Here is a 24,356-nt window from a genome sequence, read left to right on the forward strand (position 1 = left end):
ACTTTCAAAGAGCTTAGAAATATCCTTCAATTTTAACTAAACTTTTCTCTAAAGAAAATACCATCTATTTTTCGCTCATATCCGTGCTCGTATTTCCTTCGTTATGTTATCAAACACCATTAGCCCTGTTGGGATTTTTGTTTCTTTATACTTCATAACAACCATTGTTCCTGCGTGCTTCGGTTATATCGTTAGAGCGTACAGAATGTGTACACTTTTCCCACCTGTAATAATGACTTCAAACTTTGATTCCCTATTCATGTATATTGTGCGAAATGTTCTGGAATGAAAACGTTTTCAGTGTTTATATATTCTTACATACATGAAGTTTCTACCTAAGTTATTATTATTTTGGAAATAAATTCACGAAAACATAACATTTTAGCCCCATTACGTGTTTGCTAGTAGTTTACTTCTATTTATTGTCAATTAACTTTTTCCGACAGAAGTAACGGCTGGTCTGTTTATCCGATACGGGTCACGCTGTATATGAAATAAATCCTAAAATATGCGTTTTGATCGCCCGGGGTCTTAGTTTTAATGATTTAGTTTAATGACGAGTTTACGAAATATTTTTATTTAGCGGAGCGAACGAGCGAAGCGAGTGAGTGGAGCTCTCACTTTGGTGACTTCAATGGGAAAGTTGGCTGTGTGTGGGTGGGTGTGTATGTGTGTGTCGCACTTGGGGGAGTAGAGAAGTTGACTCTGAACGAGACGGAGAAGAGAGACGGAAATTCGTGGTAATGTCCGGAAGAGAGGGAGACCTTCGCCACGAGAAAGAGAGGGGGGGGACAAGGAAAGAGAGGGGGGACAAGGCACTGCCGTTCAGGATATAATTTAAGCGAAAAATAAAAAGTGGACTATTTGCACTAATAATCTGTTTGTAGCTTAATAAAATTCGTTTAGTTTTCTTATTAATGTTCAATTAACATAAATACGACATTACTAAAGTTTTACAACTCTTCGACAACTCCGTAATTCACGATTATCGTAGCGCCCACGCTCCGTTCAAGTCTTTGTCGAGAATGCCGGCTCCGGGTTTTGAGACGTCCTAGTACGTAAGAAAGGTAAAAGCTGTAGCAAAAAGTCCTGAACTACTTAAAAATCGCAACTAAACCTCCCCTTCTACGAAGTCCCTTTCTTTCATACAAACTCGCCTTCTACGAATTTCACACTAACCCGTTAAAAAAGATTAAAGGTCGGGACGGGCACAAGGAACTCAAGAGAGGAAAACAAACCGGGCGACGTTTTAAAACAAATAACGGTGCGACCACGCGACATTTTTCAAAAAAGTAAAAAGATATGATAAAGATAAGGGAAGTAAAGAGGTGCAAGTTGAAACCAGCGGGGAGTCTAGCATCCACTGGTTGGGTATCCGTAATGGAGGATGGGGCCGAGAGGGGGAAAACCAAACATGGACGCGCCTAGGAAAATACCGCCGAGAGCAGCCGGTATGTTAGAAAAGGGAAGCAAAGAGGCCAAAGTCCAAAGTCGAGTAAAATAAAATTGAATTATGAGTAAATTAAAATTGATTTAGATTAATAACCATGTCAGCTATTTGGAATTAGGCGCGTTTAGTTGGAAATCAGGCCCTGAAGATTGAGTTAAAATTTCCAAGCTCTAAAGCTAACCGTTCTCGAGTTTTTAGGAATAAAGAAAAGAACACACTTTTAGACTTATAGTTATAGATTAAAACAATTTCAATAAACAACAAAGATAATCGTTTTTCACTCCTTAAAACATAACTTTAAAGGGAAAATGAAAAGGAAAAATCATTTGCTTCGAATCTATTTCTCTTGCAAAATTAAGTCTAATAATGATCTTTATTCGTAAGAATACTTAATATTTAAATTTAAAAATATAACTTGGACCTTAATATTCCTGACTACATTTCTTCGGAATCTGCGAGTTATCCTAAAATTTGTCTACCAGAAAATTAATGTTATCCAATTGTACTCGCATTCTCGGAGACTTTGCAATTTAATATTCTCCTGGCTGTTTTTCTTCGACAGAGGTACCTAATTCCTTCATTTAATAAAGAAAATGAGAAAACCATGTGCAAGAAATTAAAGGATTAAAATTTTACGTTATAAATTTAAAGCAAGCTGGTGCATATAAAATTATTGTAAATAAATGATTGTTAATTCACTAAGCGATCGAAGTGATTTTTATTTCTGGGAAATGATTTCAGGAACAGGGCTAATGTTACGTTAAAAAGACAGAGGTGGGCATTATCATATTTCAATGTTCAGAAATGATTGTTCCGAGTTAAAAAACTAACTTTATTTTTGAGTGAGTTATCAAAGATATTCAGCAACTGTGACAGGTAAATACGTGAGCGCGCTCATTCTGAGCGAGACACATATAGCTCGGGCAAAATTATCTCCACCCACTGAGAGCAAACACCCTTGTTCTTTTCCATTTTTCTCAGCGTCACGTTCAGTGCCGTTTTATCACAGAGGACGAGTGATTTTATCCCGAACGAAAAGGGTTCTTTTTCTTTTTCATTGTTCTTAGCGTCACGTTCAGTGTCGTTTGCTCACAGAGGACGAGTGATTTGATCCCGAACGAAAAGGGGTCTTGTTCTTTTTCATTGTTCTTAGCGTCGAGTTCAGTGCCATTTTCTCACAGAAGACGAGTGATTTTATCCCGAAAGAAAAGGGTTTTTGTTCTTTTTCATTGTTCTTAGCGTCGAGTTCAGTGCCATTTTCTCACAGAAGACGAGTGATTTTATCCCGAAAGAAAAGGGTTTTTGTTCTTTTTCATTGTTCTTAGCGTCGAGTTCAGTGCCATTTTCTCACAGAAGACGAGTGATTTTATCCCGAACGAAAAGGGTTCTTGTTCTTTTTCATTGTTCTTAGCGTCACGTTCAGTGTCGTTTGCTCACAGAGGACGAGTGATTTGATCCCGAACGAAAAGGGGTCTTGTTCTTTTTCATTGTTTTCCACGTCGCGTTCAGTGTCGTTTGATCACAGAGGATGAGTGATTTTATCCCGAACGAAAAGGGGTCTTGTTTTTTTCATGGTTCTCAGCGTCGCGTTTAGTGGCGGTTGCTTACTGAGGACGAGCAGTTTTACCCCTAACGTTTTCATCGTTCTCAGCGCCCAGAAAACCGATTTAGAGCATTGCCACATCGCATTCGGGGGTACTTGCTAAACCAATCTTTTAGACTTAAAAATACTAAAATACGTTTTATTTCTAAACTTGAAATAGACCATACCCGTTATTACTTTCTAAGCCTACTGTCCCTATATTGATCTTTCCCACTGTCCCTATCTGAACTTGCCTTAATGGAGTCACCGGATCCGCAGGTGCGATTCATACTCTATAGCCTATCGGGGAGGGCTAAGGAGTGGAAGAATAAGTCACTCTATTCCTCAGCTGTGCGAGGATGGGTTCCGGGCAGCCCATGGTGTCGCCTTTTGTTTGTCCATGATGATGGCGTTTGTTTTTTATATGTGAGGCAGTCACGATGGCTGTCTCACTGGCCGAACGTTGTTTCGCAAAGCGCACTTTTGTCCCAGCCTGATTAGTCTCGTAGGCCGCTGTAGTGCTTAGGCGGAGCAGCGGGGTACAAATACATAGTTAAATGTCTAAGCCTACGGCGCTCTCTTAGATGTAAGCTCATAATTGTAGTCAACGATTTCACGCATCGTGACGCTGCCGAAAACAATTTTTTTACAATTAAAGGTTTTTCTTATCAATAATCTACAATGTTTGTCCTTCTGTAGGTATGTATATCTGTCCCTTTAATAACTTTTAAGAGCCGCTAGGTAGCATGCTGAAATTGCCGCCAGGTGCTCGGCTTTCTTTTTCTAGCTCAACGCCACTTTAATGACCTCTTCGCGACCTTCCGTACCCATGCTGCGAGTTATTTTTGGCCAATAGTAAACAATGCCGCACTTGGCGGGATACTCTCCCTCAACCCCGACGTGTTGCCGTTGAGGCACTTCTCTAGGCGCCGAGAAACTTTTTAGTCTTACACGAGCCGTATAGGCTCTTAGTAAGACTCCTGGTCTTGCTCCGTTGTCCGGCGTCCGCCGCCGCTGCCGTAGGCATGACACGGCACGGTAGAGTGAAAGAGAGGACACGGGGATCGTGACTACGTCTAGACTGGCGCTGGGGTAGAGCTGTACCGCGAAATGGCTGGGGAGAGGACGCGGGACTCGTGTAAGACTATTATTTGGGTCACCTGACCCACTAGTTTAATTTCATTTTTGTTAGTGCTACGCCACTCTCCTGATTGGTCGCCGTAGCTTTAATTGTCGTTGAAGCTAACAATAGTTTTGGGCGAAGTTTAAAACAAATTTAAACATTTGTTGATTTAAAAATAAGAACCGAAACGTGTGTATGTATTTTTCTTCTATTACTAAATAAAAAATAAGTTAGTTTTAATTTGTATTATTTTTTTATAGACGATTTTTACCTCTCCGAGGGGACTTTGTACCCTAGGAGGTGTTATACACCACCGTGTCTGTCTGTCAGGCCTGCAAACGCGTTCGCATTTTCGAGGCAAAGGGTAATCACTGCGTACGCAGTTTCTTAGAATCAGGGAAAAGGTTTTACCAAAAGCGCCCACTTTTTGTCATTGGGTGTAGTATAATTTTTGAATCGGCCAGGATTCGAACCCTAGCCCTCTTGAACGACAGGTGAGCGTTCTACCGCAGAACCACGGATACATAGGCTTTCCCCATGAGCGCATCGAAACATCACATCGCACCGAAAAAATTTTGAATTTACGCGACGTGATAACGTTGCCTGTTTCCATTGTCGAATCGAACACCTGCTGATACGTAGATCGCCCCCTTTTTAGTTGCATTTTAGGGTTAGTTTTCCTACCATTTTAGAGTATTTTCTTTTACTACTCAGTTTATTTTTAATGGATTTTGATTTAGTGGCCCTCAATAACGCGGGATATTTGTTTATAAATTCGCTATTATTAGTTTTGCGTAAGCACAAAGACGACACTGATCGTATTCTTAGAAATTCGCGGATTAGTTTCGTAAATAGAATTAATCGAGAATATCGTCCCCGATTAAATGTTTGGTCCTTCGAGCCGGATATTAGCAGCAGTTGAAGTTATGCCTCAACTGACGAGTTAAGCTTCTTTTTCCGTGGGATAGATCAAGAGCATCGGAGGGACAGACGCCCACTGCGTCCTAGCATTGGATCCCAGTCATGGATGCCTTACTGTCGAAGCGCAAGGTCGTCCAGTCACAGATCATCAGGATCGAAACAGAGACTCTTCAGGCACCGGGTCTCACAAATCTGGTTCCATTAGCAGATGCAGCGGTAATTCTGTACGATGAGAAAGTCAAGAAGCTAGCCGTCGACTTAGACTCCGTACAGGACCTCATTTACGTCAAATGTAAGCCAGAGGATTTGGACGGTCTCGTAAAAAGGATCGAGGACCTGCAGGTCCTGCTGCAGATGGCCCGAAGTAAGAACACTGCAGCGGCAGCGAATATCCTGCCGGCCGTGTCTCCATCGTCAGATCTCCGTCTACCACCGATCGACCTACCCAAGTTTGGAGGTAACCGGATTGAATGGCTACCGTTTCGCGACCTGTTTCTGGCCACAGTCCACAATAACGCAACGTTATCGGGAGCCCAGAAACTCCATTACCTCAAGAATGCCACGTATGGCGATGCGGGACGTCTCGTCCATTCCTTGCAGTTGACGAATAGCAATTACGGCGAAGCTTGGGACATACTCAGTTCCAGATACCACAACGCGAGAGAGATCATAGACGCCCATATCAAGCGGCTTTTCGGACAACCAGTGATCAAAGAAGCATCTTCATTCGCCATCCGTCAGCTGATCGATACGACATCGGAGTGTACCCGATCTCTGAAGATTCTTCAAGTTCCATTCCAGCATTGGGACGCGGTGCTGCTCCATATCGTCAAGGAGAAGTTGGATGCAGAATCATGGCACCAATGGGAGTTGACTCTATCGGGCACCACGCTTCCACAGTATCAAGAGCTGTCAACGTTTTTGGAGAAACGCGCATGGGCTTTGGACGCTTCCCAGGCTGCCACTGGTTTCTCAAAGACGAAAGAGTCATCACATGTACGGAAGCCAAAGACAGCAGCTCATCTAGCCACCAATGGCAAATGCGTTTTCTGTGGGGAAAAGCACGCACCTTTCCAGTGCCCATCGCTGATCGAAGCTTCAATCGACGAAAGGTGGGAGATGGTCAGAAGGCACTCGCTGTGCTTCAACTGTCTGCGGTCTCATCATCAGACGGGCGCCTGCACAACACGCTGCTGCACCTAGCTAATCAAGAGCCAACGAAGGAGGACGCCGAGGTTTAGGTACATATCATGAACGACGTAGCCCGAGAGGATCGTAGTTTGACCAGAACCGCTCAAGTACTGTTACCAACGGCAGTCATCCAAATCAAAGAAAGCTCTGGCCAGTTTCGGCCGTTGGGGGCGTTGCTGGATTCGGCCTCACAATCCACCTTCTTTACCGAGCGAGGCGTCCGTCAGTTACAGCTGAAGCGCACACGGTATAGCGTCACCATTGGCGGTATCGGAGCCACCGGTATCGGTACTACAAGAAGCAGCGTGCGGCTGGAAGTTAGAACCGATTAAGACACCATCTTGTCTGTAGAAGCTCTAATACTCAGCGCAGTCACTGGCGACCTACCAAACTACTCATTCAAAGCAAAGCCGTGGCCTCATATGAAAGGGCTTCAGCTAGCCGACCCCGCATTTCACATATCGAGCCCAGTGTACGTCCTAGTTGGAGCTGACGTTTACTTCGACGTGGTCGAGAGTGCGGACCGCCGTGTTCAAAAGGATTCACCAATTGCATTCAAACACGTTTTTGGCTGGGCTATCGGAGGGCCGCTGGAACCAGATTGCGTTGACGCAACACCTGAAGCAGTCCAAGCCCACGTCTGTACACTGGACGAGCAAGTTGCAAAGTTTTGGGCGTTGGAGGAACTAAATCCCAGAAGAGCGCTGAATGCCGAAGAGAGTCAGTGCGAGCAGGTGTTCGCAGAAACGCACGCAAGACAAGAGTCTGGAAGGTTCATGGTGCGGCTACCCTTTAAGTGTGATCCCGCTCAACTGGGCGACTCCAAGAAAGCAGCAACTAGGCGGTTCCGGTACATGGAGAAACGGATGCAGGCGAATCCAGAGCTTAAACAACAGTACTGCGCATTCATGACCGAGTAGGTCGAGCTCGGGCACATGGAGCGTATTCCACACGATCAAGAGTCAAAGATGTCGTACTACCTGCCGCATCATGCCGTCATCAAAGAATCCAGCTCTACCACCAAGCTGTGAGTTGTCTATGATGCGTCAGCAAAGACGTCTACTGGAGTTTCCCTAAATAATGTGCTCATGGTCGGACCGAAGTTGCAAGATGATCTTACGAAGCGAACGATCCTATCGGATACCGCTCGGATCTTCTATCCTCTGGGCCTACTGGCGCCGCTCACTGTCGTCGCGAAAATATTTCTACAGGAGTTGTGGCAACTCAAAATTGACTGGGACCAGCAAGTACCAGGACATCTCGGGAGCAGATGGCAAGCATTCCGAGGCAACCTACAAAAGATCGAGCAGATCTCCATACCTCGACACACTGGACAAACTTCCGCACAAGAGTCCAGCTTGCATGGCTTCTGTGATGCCTCTGAGAAAGCATTTGCGGCGGCAGTGTACCTGAAGACAAGGTCCTCCTCAGGAGAGGTACACGTGCAGCTGATAGTGGCCAAGACGAGAGTCGCCCTGTTGCGTCCAACGACCCTACCAAGGTTGGAGCTTTGCAAAGCCATGCTGTTGGCGAGGCTCATCCACCTCGTTCAAGAGTCCCTGAAGAAGAAGCATCAAGAGATCCATTGCTGGTCGGACTCTACCATCGTGCTGGCGTGGATTAAGTCATCACCCTTGCGCTGGAAGACGTTCATAGCGAACAGGGTGACTGAAGTCCAAAACGCTTTACCATCAGCCAAGTGGCATCACGTCACAGGGAAAAGCAATCCAGCCGATTGCGCTTCCAGAGGAGTAACGGTCAAGGAACTACTTAACCATGGCCTTTGGTGGCAAGGGCCACAGTGGCTCCAAACCAACGACACCCCAGTGAATCCTGTACTACCGCCAGAACCAGAGGCGTGTCGGCTAGAAGAGAAACGTACGACCACGACCGCAGTGACTGCTCAAACGACCGACCCGCTCATGTTGAAATACTCGACGCTGCATATGCTGATCCAGGTCACCGCTTATGCACTACGTTTCATTCATAACTCAAGGATCGCTAAAGAACGCAAGGAGACCAGAAGTAGCGGTCCTCTCACCGTTCAAGAACGAACCAAGGCATTGTCCCATTGGATCAACGTCGTCCAGCAGCAAGCTTTTCCGCAAGAGTACGATGCGCTACGACGGAAGAGAACCCTGCCGGCAAACTCCAAGCTACGGTCTCTATACCCGTTCATAGACCAACAAGGCATCATTAGAGTGGGCGGTCGCCTCCAACATTCCACACTCTCTCACGATAAAATCCATCCAGCCTTGTTGCCACGGATAAGTCAGCTAACCGACCTGATAATCCAACATGAACACCTCAAGCATCTGCATGGAGGTCCCCAACTAATGGCAACTGTCCTCCAAAAACGTTACTGGATCGTCGGCCTGCGGGATGCAATACGCTACCATGTCAAACGATGCGTCAAATGCGTTCGGCAGCAAGCTACCATGGCAAACCAATTGATGGGAGCGCTACTAGAAAGAAGAGTCCTACCAGCGCGAGCCTTCCTAATCTGCGGGGTCGATTACGCCGGGCCGTTTACGATGCGAGTCCTGAAAGGCCGAGGTCAACGCACCTTCAAGGGATATGTAGCTGTTTTCGCATGTTTTACCACCAGAGCGCTCCATCTCGAAGTCGTAAGCGACATGACGATCGAGGCGTTCTTGGCAGCGCTTAAAAGATTCATGGCCCGACGAATTAAGAGTGCCAATATATATAGCGATTGCGGTACCAACTTCGTCGATGCCAATCGAGAACTCAAGGAATTCCTCGCGACGACGTCCACAGCTGCGACGATATCAAAATGGTCCGCGGAAGAAGGGATACAATGGCATTTTAACCCCCCGGGAGCACCGCATTTCGGAGGGCAATTGGAAGCCGGCGTCAAATCTATAAAACACCATTTGAAGCGAGTCATGGGATCCATCACTCTCAACTTCGAGGAGTTTCAGACGCTGCTGTGTCAGGTGGAAGCATGCTTGAACTCACGCCCATTGACAGCGATGAGCTCTGATCCCAACGACCTGGCGGCACTCACCCCAGGACAATACTTGATCGGAGGCCCGATCATGGCGATACCGGAACCGGACTTACCGCATGAGCCGGAACATCACCTGACACGCTGGCAGCTAAGTCAAAAACTGCTACAACACTTCTGGAAACGTTGGAGTGGATAATACCTGTCCAGACTACAACAACGCCCCAAATGGGTTGCACCGAGACGTAACTTTCAGGTCGGGGACCTCGTTTTGGTAAGAGACGAGAATACGCCACCAACTAAATGGAAGATGGGCCGCATCACCAAGGTTCATATCGGAGAAGATAACCTTGTTCGAGTCACCACCGTCAAAACAGCGGACAAGGAGCTCAAGCGGCCTGTAGTTAAGTTGTGCCACTTACCATTGGACGATTGAAAAGTCTACTTTCCAAGGTGCCCGGAATGTTCAGCACAGTGAGGTATCGTCTTTTTATAAAAGAGGCGCTATCTTATCGCAGCGCAACGAGTCAAGATAAATTATTTTTTAACTGTCGTTTTTTATGGTAATTAAAATATTCAATTTTTAACAGTATTATATGAGGTTAAGCTATCTAATTCATTCACCAGTCAACCATGTAACGATCATTCAAGTTTATTTTATTGTTAAAATAAATGTTTTATTTTTTAAATTTGAACCAAGAGTCCCGTCATTTCAAAGTTCTTGAAATCACGCCATCATTTTGGGAAACCAACATTAATTAATAGTTACCTTCTGAAACAATGACGTTACTTTCTAGTCCGTCTTCGTTGAAAGTTACCATTGGCCTCGTGCCCAATAACTCATCCATTTCATTGAAAAACTTAAATTTAATTTTACCAGATGAGCCGGAAACGTTTTAATTTTTTTTTCAGCGTAGTAATCTATTTTAAGTTTTTTTCCATTTCGTGCGAATTTGTTCCCAAGTTTTATTTTTAAATCCGGACTTTTCGAACTCAATCACGACATTTTTAAAAATTTCGGCATTCTTCTGGCGTTTTCCGTCTAGCGCCGCAATTACATTTAACTCCTTAACTATGTTAATTATTGTTAGAACTTCTTCGTTAGTAAAACTATTAGCCATAATTACTACTGATATGTTTACGAAAATATTAGGAAAATGACAACCGTTTAAGCTTCTAACCTTTCTTGAAATTAACTTAACAAACAGTGAGGAAATAGTAGAATTTGTTAAAGGAAAAAACCCAAAATGCAGGGGGTACGACACGGTGACCGTTTCCATGGAAAAAAAGAGCGATCTTTGGACTCGGACCACATATTATTGTCGTACCGATAAGATCGCCCCTTTTTATCGCGCAAACCCGTTTCCATGACCGTGCAGGTGCGTCGACACAGAAAGGTCGCCCAAAAATACGCTCATGGAAATAGCCTCACAGTTACGCTTCACTGAAAATTAAAAACTCTTCCGAGGAGAGGTATATTTTGCCTTGCCAACTTGTTATTCTTGTCCGCGTGCAGGATGTCGGAAAAGGGACTTTCACCTCCCGGAAGTTCATCGCGGCACTCTGGTTTGCGTTCAACCAACATCACCTCAGACCTTTCAAAAGTTGTAGATTACATCAAAATCAGCCTAACCAGGATAATTATGGATAAACAATTTGCTAAAAAATTGCACGCGACAGATTTTGGGTATAAAAATATCCAGGAACATTTTGAATACATTGGAAGTGTATCAACTGATGATGTATCGCCCTCTATGTTGGCATTGGGAAAATGCAGCGTTTGTGATAAAACTATAAGGGTACCTTCGAATAATCCAAGTAATTAGGAGCGACACATAACGGTTTGGTTAATTTTTGTTTGTTAACCAAATAATTATTTATTAATTAATTAATTATTTATTTTCAATTTTACTGTTTTTTAATATACAGAAAATTCACAAACTTGTTCTCCGCCTTAAATCGAGGCAAGCTAAATCAAAATTTGCAATTTTTCCAAAGACATTACGGAAAAAGGTTCCTAGAACGGGAAAAAGCTCGCCAAAACAAGCCGCTTTCCGCAAAGCCTTTTGCGAATGGATTTGTTTAGATGGTGTTCCATTTTCAGCGGTCGATGGCGAAGGTTTTCGCACTCTCATACAAACAGCTGACCACAAATTAATAGTTCCCTCACGTCGCACGTTGGTAAGAGATATCGAAAAACAAAGTGTTGATACCCAAAATGAAGGTAGGTTAGCGACAAAATCCATGCCTTAATACTTTAATTTAGTTGTTATTGCGCTGTTTCAAGAATATATCAGCTTACTAAATCCGATGGAAGTGCGCATGGCGCTGGACATATGGTCCAGCAGACAGCGCCAAGCGGTTATCGGTTGCCGTATTCAATTTATAGATCAAATTTGGTATTTTAAAAATCTCTTACTCGCTTTCGCTCATTTCCCCGAAAGTCACACGGGATAAAATATCTTAAATAAAATTATGGAGATTTTAAATGATGTGAGTAAACATCCATCTACGGTTCGTATTAAAACATCCCTGCCATTTATATTTTTTATATTAAAAGTTAACTCACTTATTGTAAAATTACAGATGTCTTGCATATGCGCGGATAACGCTACAAATATTTCCAAAGCCCTCAACATGGACAGTGTTTTTGGAGAAAACTGGAATGTGGTGTTTCCCCGGACGATGAATCCCGAAGACAGCAACAGCGACAATTCGGGCACCGAAGATGAAGAATCGGAAGATCCGAAAGAAGTTTTCAATTTGGATATAGGTATTTCTGTTTGAAATCACAAATTACTCACTGCAATTAGTTGTAAATAGCCCCGGGGAAATTAGCCGAAATAAAGGTCAAACCTGGAACAAATTAGGAACAAGCTAGTTCCAACGAATATTGTAAGTACAAGTGGTGCTTATTATGAAAAAAAAACATTCCTGACTTCCGGTTGGGGGAACGCCCCCAAAAATGGCCGCCATTTTGGTTTTTTCCTGTTTACTCCATAACGGTTGGTCGCACATAAATCTTGCAAATTAACAAAACTACGAGATGACGATTACCTATCGAACGATATTTGAACCATGGCAGTGCGCCATACGGTTCAAAGGTTACCGGTATTTTTCGAATGGCCGCCATCTTGGAAATTGTGGTTTTTTTCTTTTTACTACAAAACGGTTGGTTGCACGTAAAAGTCGTAAGTAGAAGAAACCACGAGCAGACGACTATCTACCTAAAGGTATTTCAACGATTTACGTGTGATGTATGGTTCAAAGGTTACATGCGATTTTCAAATAGCTGCCATCTTGAACATTTTGGATTTCTTTATAATTTCCTTCCAAACAGCTGATAGCACTTAAAATCCGTCAAAGAGTAAATTATAAAAAGCGATTCATCTACCAAAATGGTTTTGGAACATCTCCGTGCGCGGAATTATTCTAAACTTATAAGACCCATTTGTGTGTCAGTAAGATAAATTACATAAATAAAGCTTTACTTCATTCCAGCGCTACCGAGTGCATTGTTTTGGAACGTACCTTCTTTCATTGTTCTGAACTCCTTATTTTCTCTACTCGCCAGAGCCGAAAGAGAAAAGATGGTAGTAAATATTTGTTTGTAGCTTTTTTTATTGTCTTTGATGAAACAAGACTTCATTAGGTATTTTACCGCATACTCTTTATACTTTTTCGAAAACATCACAACAGTTCCCCCAATTTCAGTTGCCCGGCGAACTCAACACTTCCAGACATAGATAAAGTATACGTCATTGACGGCGGGCATTTACTACATAAAGTAGTATGGCAGCGGCCATCTACTTACCGCGAAATCTACGACCAATATGTCAACTATATCAAATATCACTACTGGGCTAACTGCGTTGCAGTTTTTGACGGCTATGATGAACATGTATATTCGACTTAGTACCAAGAGCAAACAAGAAGCTTGAAAATGTCGAAATATACTCCAGATATTGTTCTTCGGGACGATATGGTAAACACAGTCAACTAAAAGCCGACTTCTTTAACAACGATTTTAATAAAAAATCTTTTATTTTCAAGTTATCAGATAAATTAAACCTCGCTAAAATTTTAGTAGTTCAAGCGAAAGGTCACGCAGACGCGCTGATTGTATCAACTGCTCAGAACTACAGTACTAAAAACCGTTGCGTCGTCGTAGTAGCAGACGATACCGATGTAATGGTAGTGCTTATCTACCACTCGTCTAATACGAACATATTCATGTTGAGACCAGGGAAGTCATCCAAAGCCGATAAATTAACAGACACATATAAACTAAGAGAGGAATTAGGAAAATTAGCTGACGTTATACTATTCGTGCGTGCGTTTTCTAGTTGCGACACCACTTCCGCCAATTCCAAAAAAAGGAAAACTTACCGTCCTGAAACTCTTTAACAACCATCCAGATTTGGTTACAAAGTGTCTTGTGTTAACGTTCATGACGAAAATGTGGTATGAAAAGTAGTGCTATGTGCGTTTAATGTAACGGGATTTCTTGTTTAAATAACTATAAAGATGTATGTGAAGAAGAAATAAGCGATATTTTTGATGATTAACCAGCTAAATAAAGTTTTCAAGCAATGGTACCTCATTCAATTGGTTTTGGTTTTCACAACAAAATTTATGTTTTGAACATATTCAGTGAAGGAAATACCGGTAACTTTTGAACCACACAGTGCACGGGGGTGGTTCAAATACTGGTAGATAGGTAGGTAATCGTCTGTTCTCAATTACTTTCCTTAACTGATTTTAAGTCCGACGACCCATTTGGAAGTATCAGGAATCATTTTCCAAGATGACGGTTGTTCAACAATTACCGGTAACTTTTGAACCAGGAAGTGCACTGCGATGGTTCAAATACCGTTGAGTAGATAATCGTCTGTTCTAAATTAAGCACCTCAGGATATTGTAAGTGCAACAAACGGTTGTAGAGTAAAAAAAAACAAAAACACAATTTCCAAGAGGGCGGCCATTCAAAAAATACCGGTAACTTTTAAAGCGTATGCCATGGTTCAAATATCGTAAGTTATGTAATTGTCGTCGCGTAATTTTGTCAATTGGAAAGATGTATGTGCGACCAACTGTTTTGGAGTAAACCGGAAAAAACCAAAATTTCCAAGATGGCGGGGCCATTTTTGGGGGTATTCCCGCCCCCCCGGAAGTTAGGAAAAAAAATTCCCATAATAAGCACCTTTAGTACTTACAATATCCGTGGGAATTAGCTTGTTCCTAATTTGTTTCACTTTAAATGGTAATTTCCCCGGGCTAAAATGCCGCGCTCGAAAAATGTTCAAAAGCAAAAAAACTTATAGACCGCATGAGTTCGTGGATTACGTTTTTACATCGTTCGCCTAAATGGACGGAAAGGTTGAAAAAGCTTTCTCCTTAACATTTGTATGTCAAGCCCATTGGTGGCGTTCGCTGGAATGCTGTGTATCTGGCCATCTAACGTTGAGCGGAGGTGAGTAGTTTGTTTAGATATGCGCGATATCATAATTAAGTTGTAAAATAGATTAGATTGACACTTCATATTCTCCCAAAGAAAACTTTTAATGATAATCTGTTTCGTCAAAGATCAGGGGCGAAGGAACAGGGGGGGGGGGGGGGACTGGCCAGGGGTGTAAAATAGGATCGAAAAAGGCGTAAAATTATTTGAATAGGGGCGCCAAAATCCAGTCCATAAGGGGGGAGGGCGAAATTTAACATAAAAGCTGTACCACCCCAGTCCAAAACGTTCCTACGCATCTGCCAATGACCATGCAAATACATTATTATGTGCGATTGGCTGTAAAGTCTCACGCACTTGAAACGGAACGCATTGTGAAAAATTCCTTTCGTTACTGGCGTTATTTATATTAATTTGAGACCTAAACTCGTGTTTCGGTCTTATAAAATACCACAAATACAATAGGCATTAGGCAGCGTCGAACTTCCCGATCCTGGTCCTCCGATTACAGAAATTGGGACGATGTTAGATGGATGAAATAGTTTACACTTTCTACGTAGCATAAGTATGACATAAACGGTATTTTTGTGTAGGATGGAATGCTGGAGGCCCTGAGGGAGACCATCGAAGAAGCCAGAGAACATAAGCAGGCTGCGGGTTTGGAAATCCCGAGGGTGAATTTCGTCCAACCAACGAAAGAGATGTTGGCTTTACTAAGGCCGATCAAGGTCGCGACTGACATTTTTCAAGTCAACGGGCCAAGCGCCCACCTCGTAAATCGGGCAGCTAATGTCCATCTTCATCCAAATTCAAGAAACCCAGGCACCAAACTGCCAATTGGCAAACAAGAACTACAAACGCAATTGGCATCCAGGTTTATGGATGAAATCAAAGATGTCCATTACACGGCAACGGCGCTAATGGATCCTTTCCAGAAAACTACCGTTTTTCAAGGTTGTGTTAAATATATATAATTTTCTAAGTAGACGCTTCTTTGTCGTTTGCCAATTTTACAATTTTATTCCTAAATAGACATGTACAGCAATCCTTCGTCCCCTAATTACTTTAAATCGGCTGACTTGGAAACCACACTGAACAAAGTGAGAAGCTCCTTCGGACCTGACAGGTTGGAAAAAAAAGTGATAGATCAAACGCAAAAATCAAAAAACTCTTTCCAGCGTTATTGGCGCCGTGTATTGGGAATTGCGGGAAAGGAACTGTGTATTCGGCGGAGAAAGAGTCGCAGACCTACCTGGCGGAAGAAATATTGGATCAGGACCATGTGAGCGCGCTGGATTACTGGCGTATGAACGGACGCCAATACCCCACCCTCGCTAAGCTGGCACGGCACGTGTTTTCCGTACCTGCTGTTTCCGCTGATGTCGAACATATGTTTTCAATCACTGGAGCCATACTAAGATATCGGAGGAGCAGCGTAACTTTAAAACACGTGGCTGCCCTTTTAACATATAGGAAATATAGATTTCTACACCAGAAGGGCGATTTAACCTGAAGCCAAAGAGAATTGTACACAATCTAATAAAGTTGATTTATCCAATAATAATAGAAATGTGATGTTTTGAAAGAAAACTTTTCGTGTTTTGTAATATGAAATTTTTTTGATAATGATAATTGCTCATTGTATTTTTTGGAATATTATTTATATTAAAAAGGGCGTTTTTAAATTTAGAAAATCAGTATTTATTTTATTATGATAACAATATTAATAAAGGGTCAGTTACTTTGCTGACGAAAATGTTGCCGACTTTTCACTTTTATAAAAATAAAAGTGGCACCCACTGGTATTCTTAAAGCACTGCTAAAAACACATTCAATGGGTCATCCTCCCCTCCTAGCTATGCTACTGAGCGAAACGGCTTTATGACCGATTCAAGTAGCGCTATAAGAAACATATGTATAAAACTTCCTATTCACCCAATGTTAATTTTTTAATGATAGTCTTGTTTCGCCAATGACGTTTAGCCCGACGTACTACCTAAAGTTTGCCAGATGCTTGGCTTTGGAGAGTTCATTTTTCGTTCGGAGTGCTAGGACCTGGAACTCGTTGCCAACTGAAATCAGGGAGAAGGCCACTCAGCTTTCAATTCCGCAAATTCGTAATCTACTATCAAAATTGCTTATCCCCATTTGGCTCTCTCAAAATTCTTAATTTGTTATGTATTTTTTTTCATAAGTGTGATTTATATGTTGTATTGTCTTGGTAACCACCACGTATATGCTTTGCCTCAGTTGTGGCCAGCAAAGTTGTTTTTTGGCAAAATAAATATTATTATTATTATTATTATTATTATTATTATTATTATTATTATTATTATTATTATTATTATTATTATTATTAAATATCGCTTATTTTGAGAATATAATGATGAATTATTGAATCGGAAGATAAACATAAACTTTTATAAACATTCACTTAATTTCAGAAGGTAGTTATTTTCGAATTTGAAATATAAACAGGTTTTCGCTTGTATTGATAAATATCTGAAACTGGCAACTATTTTGCCAACCGATATAGTAGGAAAGTAGTACGGGTAAAAGAGGCCCAAAAAGAGCTCTCCAGCGGCAAAATTCGTCCCGACTTGCAATGTGGCCTAAAAATTCTATTTTGATGTCTACTTTGAGGATCCGATGAGTCCGCAGCGATGCGGGGTGGACTACACAGTTTTTGGGGGCAAGGGGGGCCGGAGGGGGAAGTTGCCCCCTAAATTTGCTTTCACCGAATTGAACCGTGTTAGGTGTTGTTCTCGATGGTACATTTCACCCTGAGTCGAATGCGACCAACCACATGCCCGTAAGATGAACCGTGTCCGAGTTATGGCCGAATTTATACTGAATCGCGTGGTTTTTTTCTCTAATATGAAAAAATATCCCCAAATGTTAAATTTAGCAATTCAGTCAAGTTGGGTATCGTTTCTGTAGAACGTTTTAACGTTGAGTCGAATGAGACATAACGCGGATCGCTGGGACTAATAGTTTCGGAGGTATGACCAAAAGTACACTAAACAAAGGTTTTTTTTCGGAATTTCACTAAATGTTGAAAAGGTATATCAACCATTTGGCCAGGACCAACCATACTTTCAGATCGTACGTATTAATTTGTGCCGAATTGAATGAGACCAACCACAATTCCGTAGGATGAATAGTTTCCGAGCTATAACGAAATATGTGCGAACCATAAATGGTGTTTTTTTCAAAAAGTTCGAAAATATTCATTTAAACCACCACTCGTGTCTACAAATTTCTCCCCGGACGACCACAATGTATTCATCTTACATACTACTAAGTGTTGAATCGAATGAGACCAACCGCAGCGCCGTGGAATGAATAGATAACGAGTGATGACGGAATTTACATTAGATAATTGACATTTAATCCTCAAACAGGTTCTGAAAATGTTTTTTTTCTTTTTTTAAGTTTAATTTTAACATCATTGTTGTGTGTTTGCTACAAGAAATGATGAAGGTATGTTTAAAAACAGGAGCAATCGAACACATTTTTACTTAGTTAAAATTTGCATCAGACAATACAACTAAATAGAATGAATGAAATATAATAATAATATATCTGAAATTTCTATGGCATTTTTTGGGCAATAAAAAATTCAAGTAGAAACGTTTAAAACGAAGATGGCGCGACTAAAGAATATCAATATGTCGTCTTGCAACGTCACACATGCTTTTGTAGTAAACATTAATCGAATACAATGATGTTTAAAAATAAATTATATTTAGTTGTATTGTCTGATGCAAATTTTAACTAAGTAAAAATGTGTTCGATTGCTCCTGTTTTTAAACATACCTTCATCATTTCTTGTAGCAAACACACAACAATGATGTTAAAATTAAACTTAAAAAAAGAAAAAAAAACATTTTCAGAACCTGTTTGAGGATTAAATGTCAATTATCTAATGTAAATTCCGTCATCACTCGTTATCTATTCATTCCACGGCGCTGCGGTTGGTCTCATTCGATTCAGCACTTAGTAGTATGTAAAATGAATACATTGTGGTCGTCCGGGGAGAAATTTGTAGACACGAGTGGTGGTTTAAATGAATATTTTCAAACTTTTTGAAAAAAAAACACCATTTATGGTTCGCACATATTTCGTTATAGCTCGGAAACTATTCATCCTACGGAATTGTGGTTGGTCTCACTCAATTCGGCACAAAATAATACGTACGAACTGAAAAAGGTTGGTGCTGGCCAAATGGTTGATATACCTTTTCAACATTTAGTGAAATTCCGAAAAAAAACCTTTGTTTAGTGTACTTTTGGTCATACCTCCGAAACTATTAGTCCCAGTGATCCGCGTTATGTCTCATTCGACTGAACGTTAAGACGTACTACAGAAACGATACCCAACTTGACCGGATTGCTAAATTTAACATTTGAGGATTTTTTTTTCATATTAGAGAAAAAACCACGCGATTCAGTATAAATTCGGCCATAACTCGGAAACGGTTCATCTTACGGGCATGTGGTTGGTCGCATTCGACTCAGGGTGAAATGTACCAACGGGAACAACACCAAACACGGCTCAATTCGGTGAAAGTAAATTTAGTGGGTAACTTCCCCCTCCTGCCCCCAAAAACTGTGTTGTCCACCCCGCATCGCTGCGGACTCATTGGATCCTAAAAGTAGACATCAAAATAGAATTTTTAGGCCACATTGCAAGTTGGGACGAATTTTGCCGGTGAGCTACCCTCTTTTACCCGTACTAAAGGGCGCATTTCCTCTGCGAAACTTACTATTACGCAATCGATCTGTGTCATACTTATGTTTATAATGCTACTTATGGTAGTGCAATGTTCGTTTGCTCTTTCGTCGGTTTCCTTACATGTATAAAATTACTAACGGCTTTAAGCGTAACACAGGTAAACATTTTTGAGTATATATAATGCAATAACTAGAAAAATCTACAGAACCTAGCAAATTCCAAAATGCTAACGTTTCTGTTAGGGTGGTCATTTACTAGGAATAAGTGGCGAAGTCAAGTTGACTAAATGAGATTTATTTACAGGAATATTCGTATGGTATAGCGGTCAGCGAATCGCTGATAATCGGTATAGCGCGTACGTATTTAAACGCGTATTAAAAAACTAAATCGCGATAAGATAAGCGCGTTTTCATATTAGTTACTCAACAGTTTCTAAAGTTGAAAATTCGTAATAACAGAAGTATGTAATATACCTTATGAGGTAAGTTATCATCTTCCGTTGCCGTTGCAATTATTCGCTATCCGTTCAACTGCAGATATCGCGGATTACAAATACAGATTAAAAAACCGATACCAACCGAATGAAATAATTCTGCTCAGATAAGCACCAACTGCTAACTGGCTATCCGCAGGTTGATTAAGAAATCCGCTTATTCACTAACCAAACATGTACAAAAAATTGCGGTTAGGTGAAGTGGGGTAAGTGTGATTTTGGGGTAAGTGTGATCTTGGCCCAAAATCACCCCTAGATATCATAACTTATTTTTAAAATGGGAGTAGTTAGTTTGAACTGTTGTCTTTCTAAAAACCACATTTGTTGAGAAGAAGAAAACATGTTCCGTCCTTTTTAGAAATTGTATAAAAGGACATATTTGAGCTTGGTCTCACTTGCCCCAACAGCTCTCTCATAGCCAATGTATTGAACTACTAAGCCTGAGTCATACTTGCCCCCATTCATCGGGGAAGTGTAACCATTCGCCTCCTTTACTATTTTGTTTTATAACTTTTTATCTAATTAAAAAAAAAGTGTTTTAATTTATTATTGGAGGCTTCTTGCGCAGTAGAAGTTTTTTTTACCAAATTTTATCTTTATTTTGAGTCTATTTAGAGATATGGAATAGTAAAGTTCAAATTTACAAAATGTGGGTCACAATTACCCCACTACACCTTTTATCTGTTTGTTCTAACAGATATTGCGTTCGGTTAGATGCACTAACTTGAAACATGTATGTACAGTCCCGGACAAAAGTTCTGGGCCGTTTCATTTTGGCTGCCATTTTGTTTTAGTTCGACCTAGAAATTCAGTAGTTGCTTTTTTAAAAGAACAACATCGTGACCATACAAATCTTCAAATATATTTGTGTTAACTAATATTGCGCCAAAATAAAACAGGAAATGGTAACACTCCAAAAATTGAACTTCTCATAACTCACTCGAAACTTATCTACAAGTGTTTTGTTATAAGCGCACTTAGCTTTATCGATTTAAAATCGCTCAAGAAATCCAAAAGATATTCAACACGCAAGCCCTCCACCCCCCACGACAAGGCGTGACCTCGAAGGGCTTCGGCAGTAATAACGGGTAAGGTCTATTTCTAATTTAGAAATACAACGATTTTATCATTATTAAGTCTAAAAAATTAGTTGGTTCATCGCGCCGTTAGCAACTGCCCCCGATTGCGATGTGGTAATGCTCTAAATCTGGGCGCTGAGAACGATGAAAACGTTAAGGGCAAAACTGCTCGTCCTCAGTAAGCAACCGCCACTAAACGCGACGCTGAGAACCATGAAAAAAAACAAGACCCCTTTTCGTTCGGGATAAAATCACTCATCCTCTGTGATCAAACGACACTGAACGCGACGTGGAAAACAATGAAAAAGAACAAGACCCCTTTTCGTTCGGGATCAAATCACTCGTCCTCTGTGAGCAAACGACACTGAACGTGACGCTAAGAACAATGAAAAAGAACAAGACCACTTTTCGTTCGCGATAAAATCACTCGTCTTCTGTGAGAAAATGGCACTGAACTCGACGCTAAGAACAATGAAAAAGAACAAAAACCCTTTTCGTTCGGGATCAAATCACTCGTCCTCTGTGAGCAAATGGCACTGAACTCGACGCTAAGAACAATGAAAAAGAACAAAAACCCTTTTCTTTCGGGATCAAATCACTCGTCCTCTGTGAGCAAACGACACTGAACGTGACGCTAAGAACAATGAAAAAGAACAAGACCCCTTTTCGTTCGCGATAAAATCACTCGTCTTCTGTGAGAAAATGGCACTGAACTCGACGCTAAGAACAATGAAAAAGAACAAAAACCCTTTTCGTTCGGGATCAAATCACTCGTCCTCTGTGAGCAAATGGCACTGAACTCGACGCTAAGAACAATGAAAAAGAACAAAAACCCTTTTCTTTCGAGATAAAATCACTCGTCCTCTGTGATAAAACGGCACTGAACGTGGCGTTGAGAACAATGAAAAAGAACAAGACCCCTTTTCGTTCGCGATAAAATCACTCGTCTTCTGTGAGAAAATGGCACTGAACTCGACGCTAAGAACAATGAAAAAGAACAAAAACCCTTTTCTTTCGGGATAAAATCACTCGTCTTCTGTGAGAAAATGGCACTGAACTCGACGCTAAGAACAATGAAAAAGAACAAAAACCCTTTTCTTTCGGGATAAAATCACTCGTCTTCTGTGAGAAAATGGCACTGAACTCGACGCTAAGAACAATGAAAAAGAACAAAAACCCTTTTCTTTCGGGATAAAATCACTCGTCTTCTGTGAGAAAATGGCACTGAACTCGACGCTAAGAACAATGAAAAAGAACAAAAACCCTTTTCTTTCGGGATAAAATCACTCGTCTTCTGTGAGAAAATGGCACTGAACTCGACGCTAAGAACAATGAAAAAGAACAAAAACCCTTTTCTTTCGGGATAAAATCACTCGTCTTCTGTGAGAAAATGGCACTGAACTCGACGCTAAGAACAATGAAAAAGAACAAAAACCCTTTTCTTTCGGGATAAAATCACTCGTCTTCTGTGAGAAAATGGCACTGAACTCGACGCTAAGAACAATGAAAAAGAACAAAAACCCTTTTCTTTCGGGATAAAATCACTCGTCTTCTGTGAGAAAATGGCACTGAACTCGACGCTAAGAACAATGAAAAAGAACAAAAACCCTTTTCTTTCGGGATAAAATCACTCGTCTTGTGTGAGAAAATGGCACTGAACTCGACGCTAAGAACAATGAAAAAGAACAAAAACCCTTTTCTTTCGGGATAAAATCACTCGTCTTCTGTGAGAAAATGGCACTGAACTCGACGCTAAGAACAATGAAAAAGAACAAAAACCCTTTTCTTTCGGGATAAAATCACTCGTCTTCTGTGAGAAAATGGCACTGAACTCGACGCTAAGAACAATGAAAAAGAACAAAAACCCTTTTCTTTCGGGATAAAATCACTCGTCTTCTGTGAGAAAATGGCACTGAACTCGACGCTAAGAACAATGAAAAAGAACAAAAACCCTTTTCTTTCGGGATAAAATCACTCGTCTTCTGTGAGAAAATGGCACTGAACTCGACGCTAAGAACAATGAAAAAGAACAAAAACCCTTTTCTTTCGGGATAAAATCACTCGTCTTCTGTGAGAAAATGGCACTGAACTCGACGCTAAGAACAATGAAAAAGAACAAAAACCCTTTTCTTTCGGGATAAAATCACTCGTCTTCTGTGAGCAGCTGCCATTGAACTCTGCGCTGAGAACGATGACAACGAACAAGATCCGCTTTCGTTCGTGATGAACTTCGTTCTCCCCGCTGTGAGCAGCTGCCGGAGAACGCGGCAGATCCTTGCGTAGAGGGAGTTTGCTCTCTGTGGGCGGAGATAATTTTGCCCGAGCTATTTGTCTCTCGCTCAGAGTGAGCACGCTCACTTATGGGTTGTCCAGACTTAATCTTGTGAACTTTCAACTAATTCGTGTGTCTCTCTCTGATATAGCGGACGATTCTATATTTTCTTTCGCTTTTTTTGTGAATAATCGTGCCAAAAACAGGTCATTTGTTTCTTATTCAATGAGAGTGATTACTGATTTTTAAGCTTTTTTGTGTTTTGCCCACCACTGTAAAATAGCAATATAATATGGTCAAAAAGCACCCAAAACTTGTTTCTCGTTAATATCTAGGTTCATATTGATATTTAAAGTATAAAATATTTTTTTAAATTAAACGTCGCGCCATTCTCTACAAGAAAGCGTCGATGAATCTTAAGCCCATCGCACACTGGACGGTTGCTCGTCCTAGAAACCGTTGCTGGCACCGCCAACGTTGCTCGTATCGACGACAATACATCGCACTTTACAATAGCCTAAACTCGCGCTGACGCTGGCGACATGCTGTTCTGACGAACGTACGTTTCATACCGACTTCAACTTGCCTGAACATTTTGACGCTCCTCTCAGCTTCGGTCTCTGACTTCACTACATTTCTACTCTTTTTATCCATTAAGCAAACAGGGAAAGGGGTACACTAGATTTTTCCGCCAAAAAGAATGATTGCACCACGCCACGAAACACGAGGATATGTTTTCTTTTTGTTTAATTTAACTATTATCATCCGGCTTATATTTGTGGCAGATGACATAATGTCAATTATTTTTGAAAATAACGAGGGGCGTAAAAATGCAATGAACGATGAAAATGACTGTGATAGTTTAAATTGGGATGAAATATTTATTTATTTCCATTACAAAGGCCTAAAACATTTTCGTCAAATATATTTAACCCTTTAATAACCCGGGTTTTTTTTTTCATATTTATATAATAAACTCACACCTACTTTATAATTCTAAAATATCACAAAATTATTATAATATTTAAAGAGAATAATGATAAATGAAATCAAAATAGCTATACGAAACGATATTTATGCCC

At 41.1% G+C, this 24,356-nt stretch overlaps 3 protein-coding genes across 3 annotated transcripts; all 3 read left to right on the forward strand.

Annotated features, from left to right (window-relative positions):
* The first annotated feature begins 5,178 nt into the window (after window positions 1-5,178).
* Window positions 5,179-6,279, forward strand: LOC149945639 (uncharacterized). The gene has a single exon (XM_090176646.1). The coding sequence runs from the start codon at window positions 5,179-5,181 to the stop codon at window positions 6,277-6,279; it is 1,101 nt and encodes a 366-aa protein (XP_090032772.1).
* A 47-nt stretch (window positions 6,280-6,326) lies between these two features.
* On the forward strand, window positions 6,327-7,187 carry LOC149945640 (uncharacterized). Its single transcript, XM_090176648.1, has 2 exons — window positions 6,327-6,555; window positions 6,619-7,187. The coding sequence occupies exons 1-2, from the start codon at window positions 6,327-6,329 to the stop codon at window positions 7,185-7,187; spliced, it is 798 nt and encodes a 265-aa protein (XP_090032774.1).
* Window positions 7,188-7,355: 168 nt separating this feature from the next.
* On the forward strand, window positions 7,356-9,434 carry LOC149945641 (uncharacterized). Its single transcript, XM_090176649.1, has one exon. The coding sequence runs from the start codon at window positions 7,356-7,358 to the stop codon at window positions 9,432-9,434; it is 2,079 nt and encodes a 692-aa protein (XP_090032775.1).
* The last annotated feature ends 14,922 nt before the right edge of the window (window positions 9,435-24,356 follow it).

This window comes from Leiobunum rupestre, chromosome 5 (genome assembly GCF_980474605.1).
Source record: "Leiobunum rupestre chromosome 5, qqLeiRupe1.1.hap1, whole genome shotgun sequence".
NCBI lineage: Eukaryota > Metazoa > Arthropoda > Arachnida > Opiliones > Sclerosomatidae > Leiobunum > Leiobunum rupestre.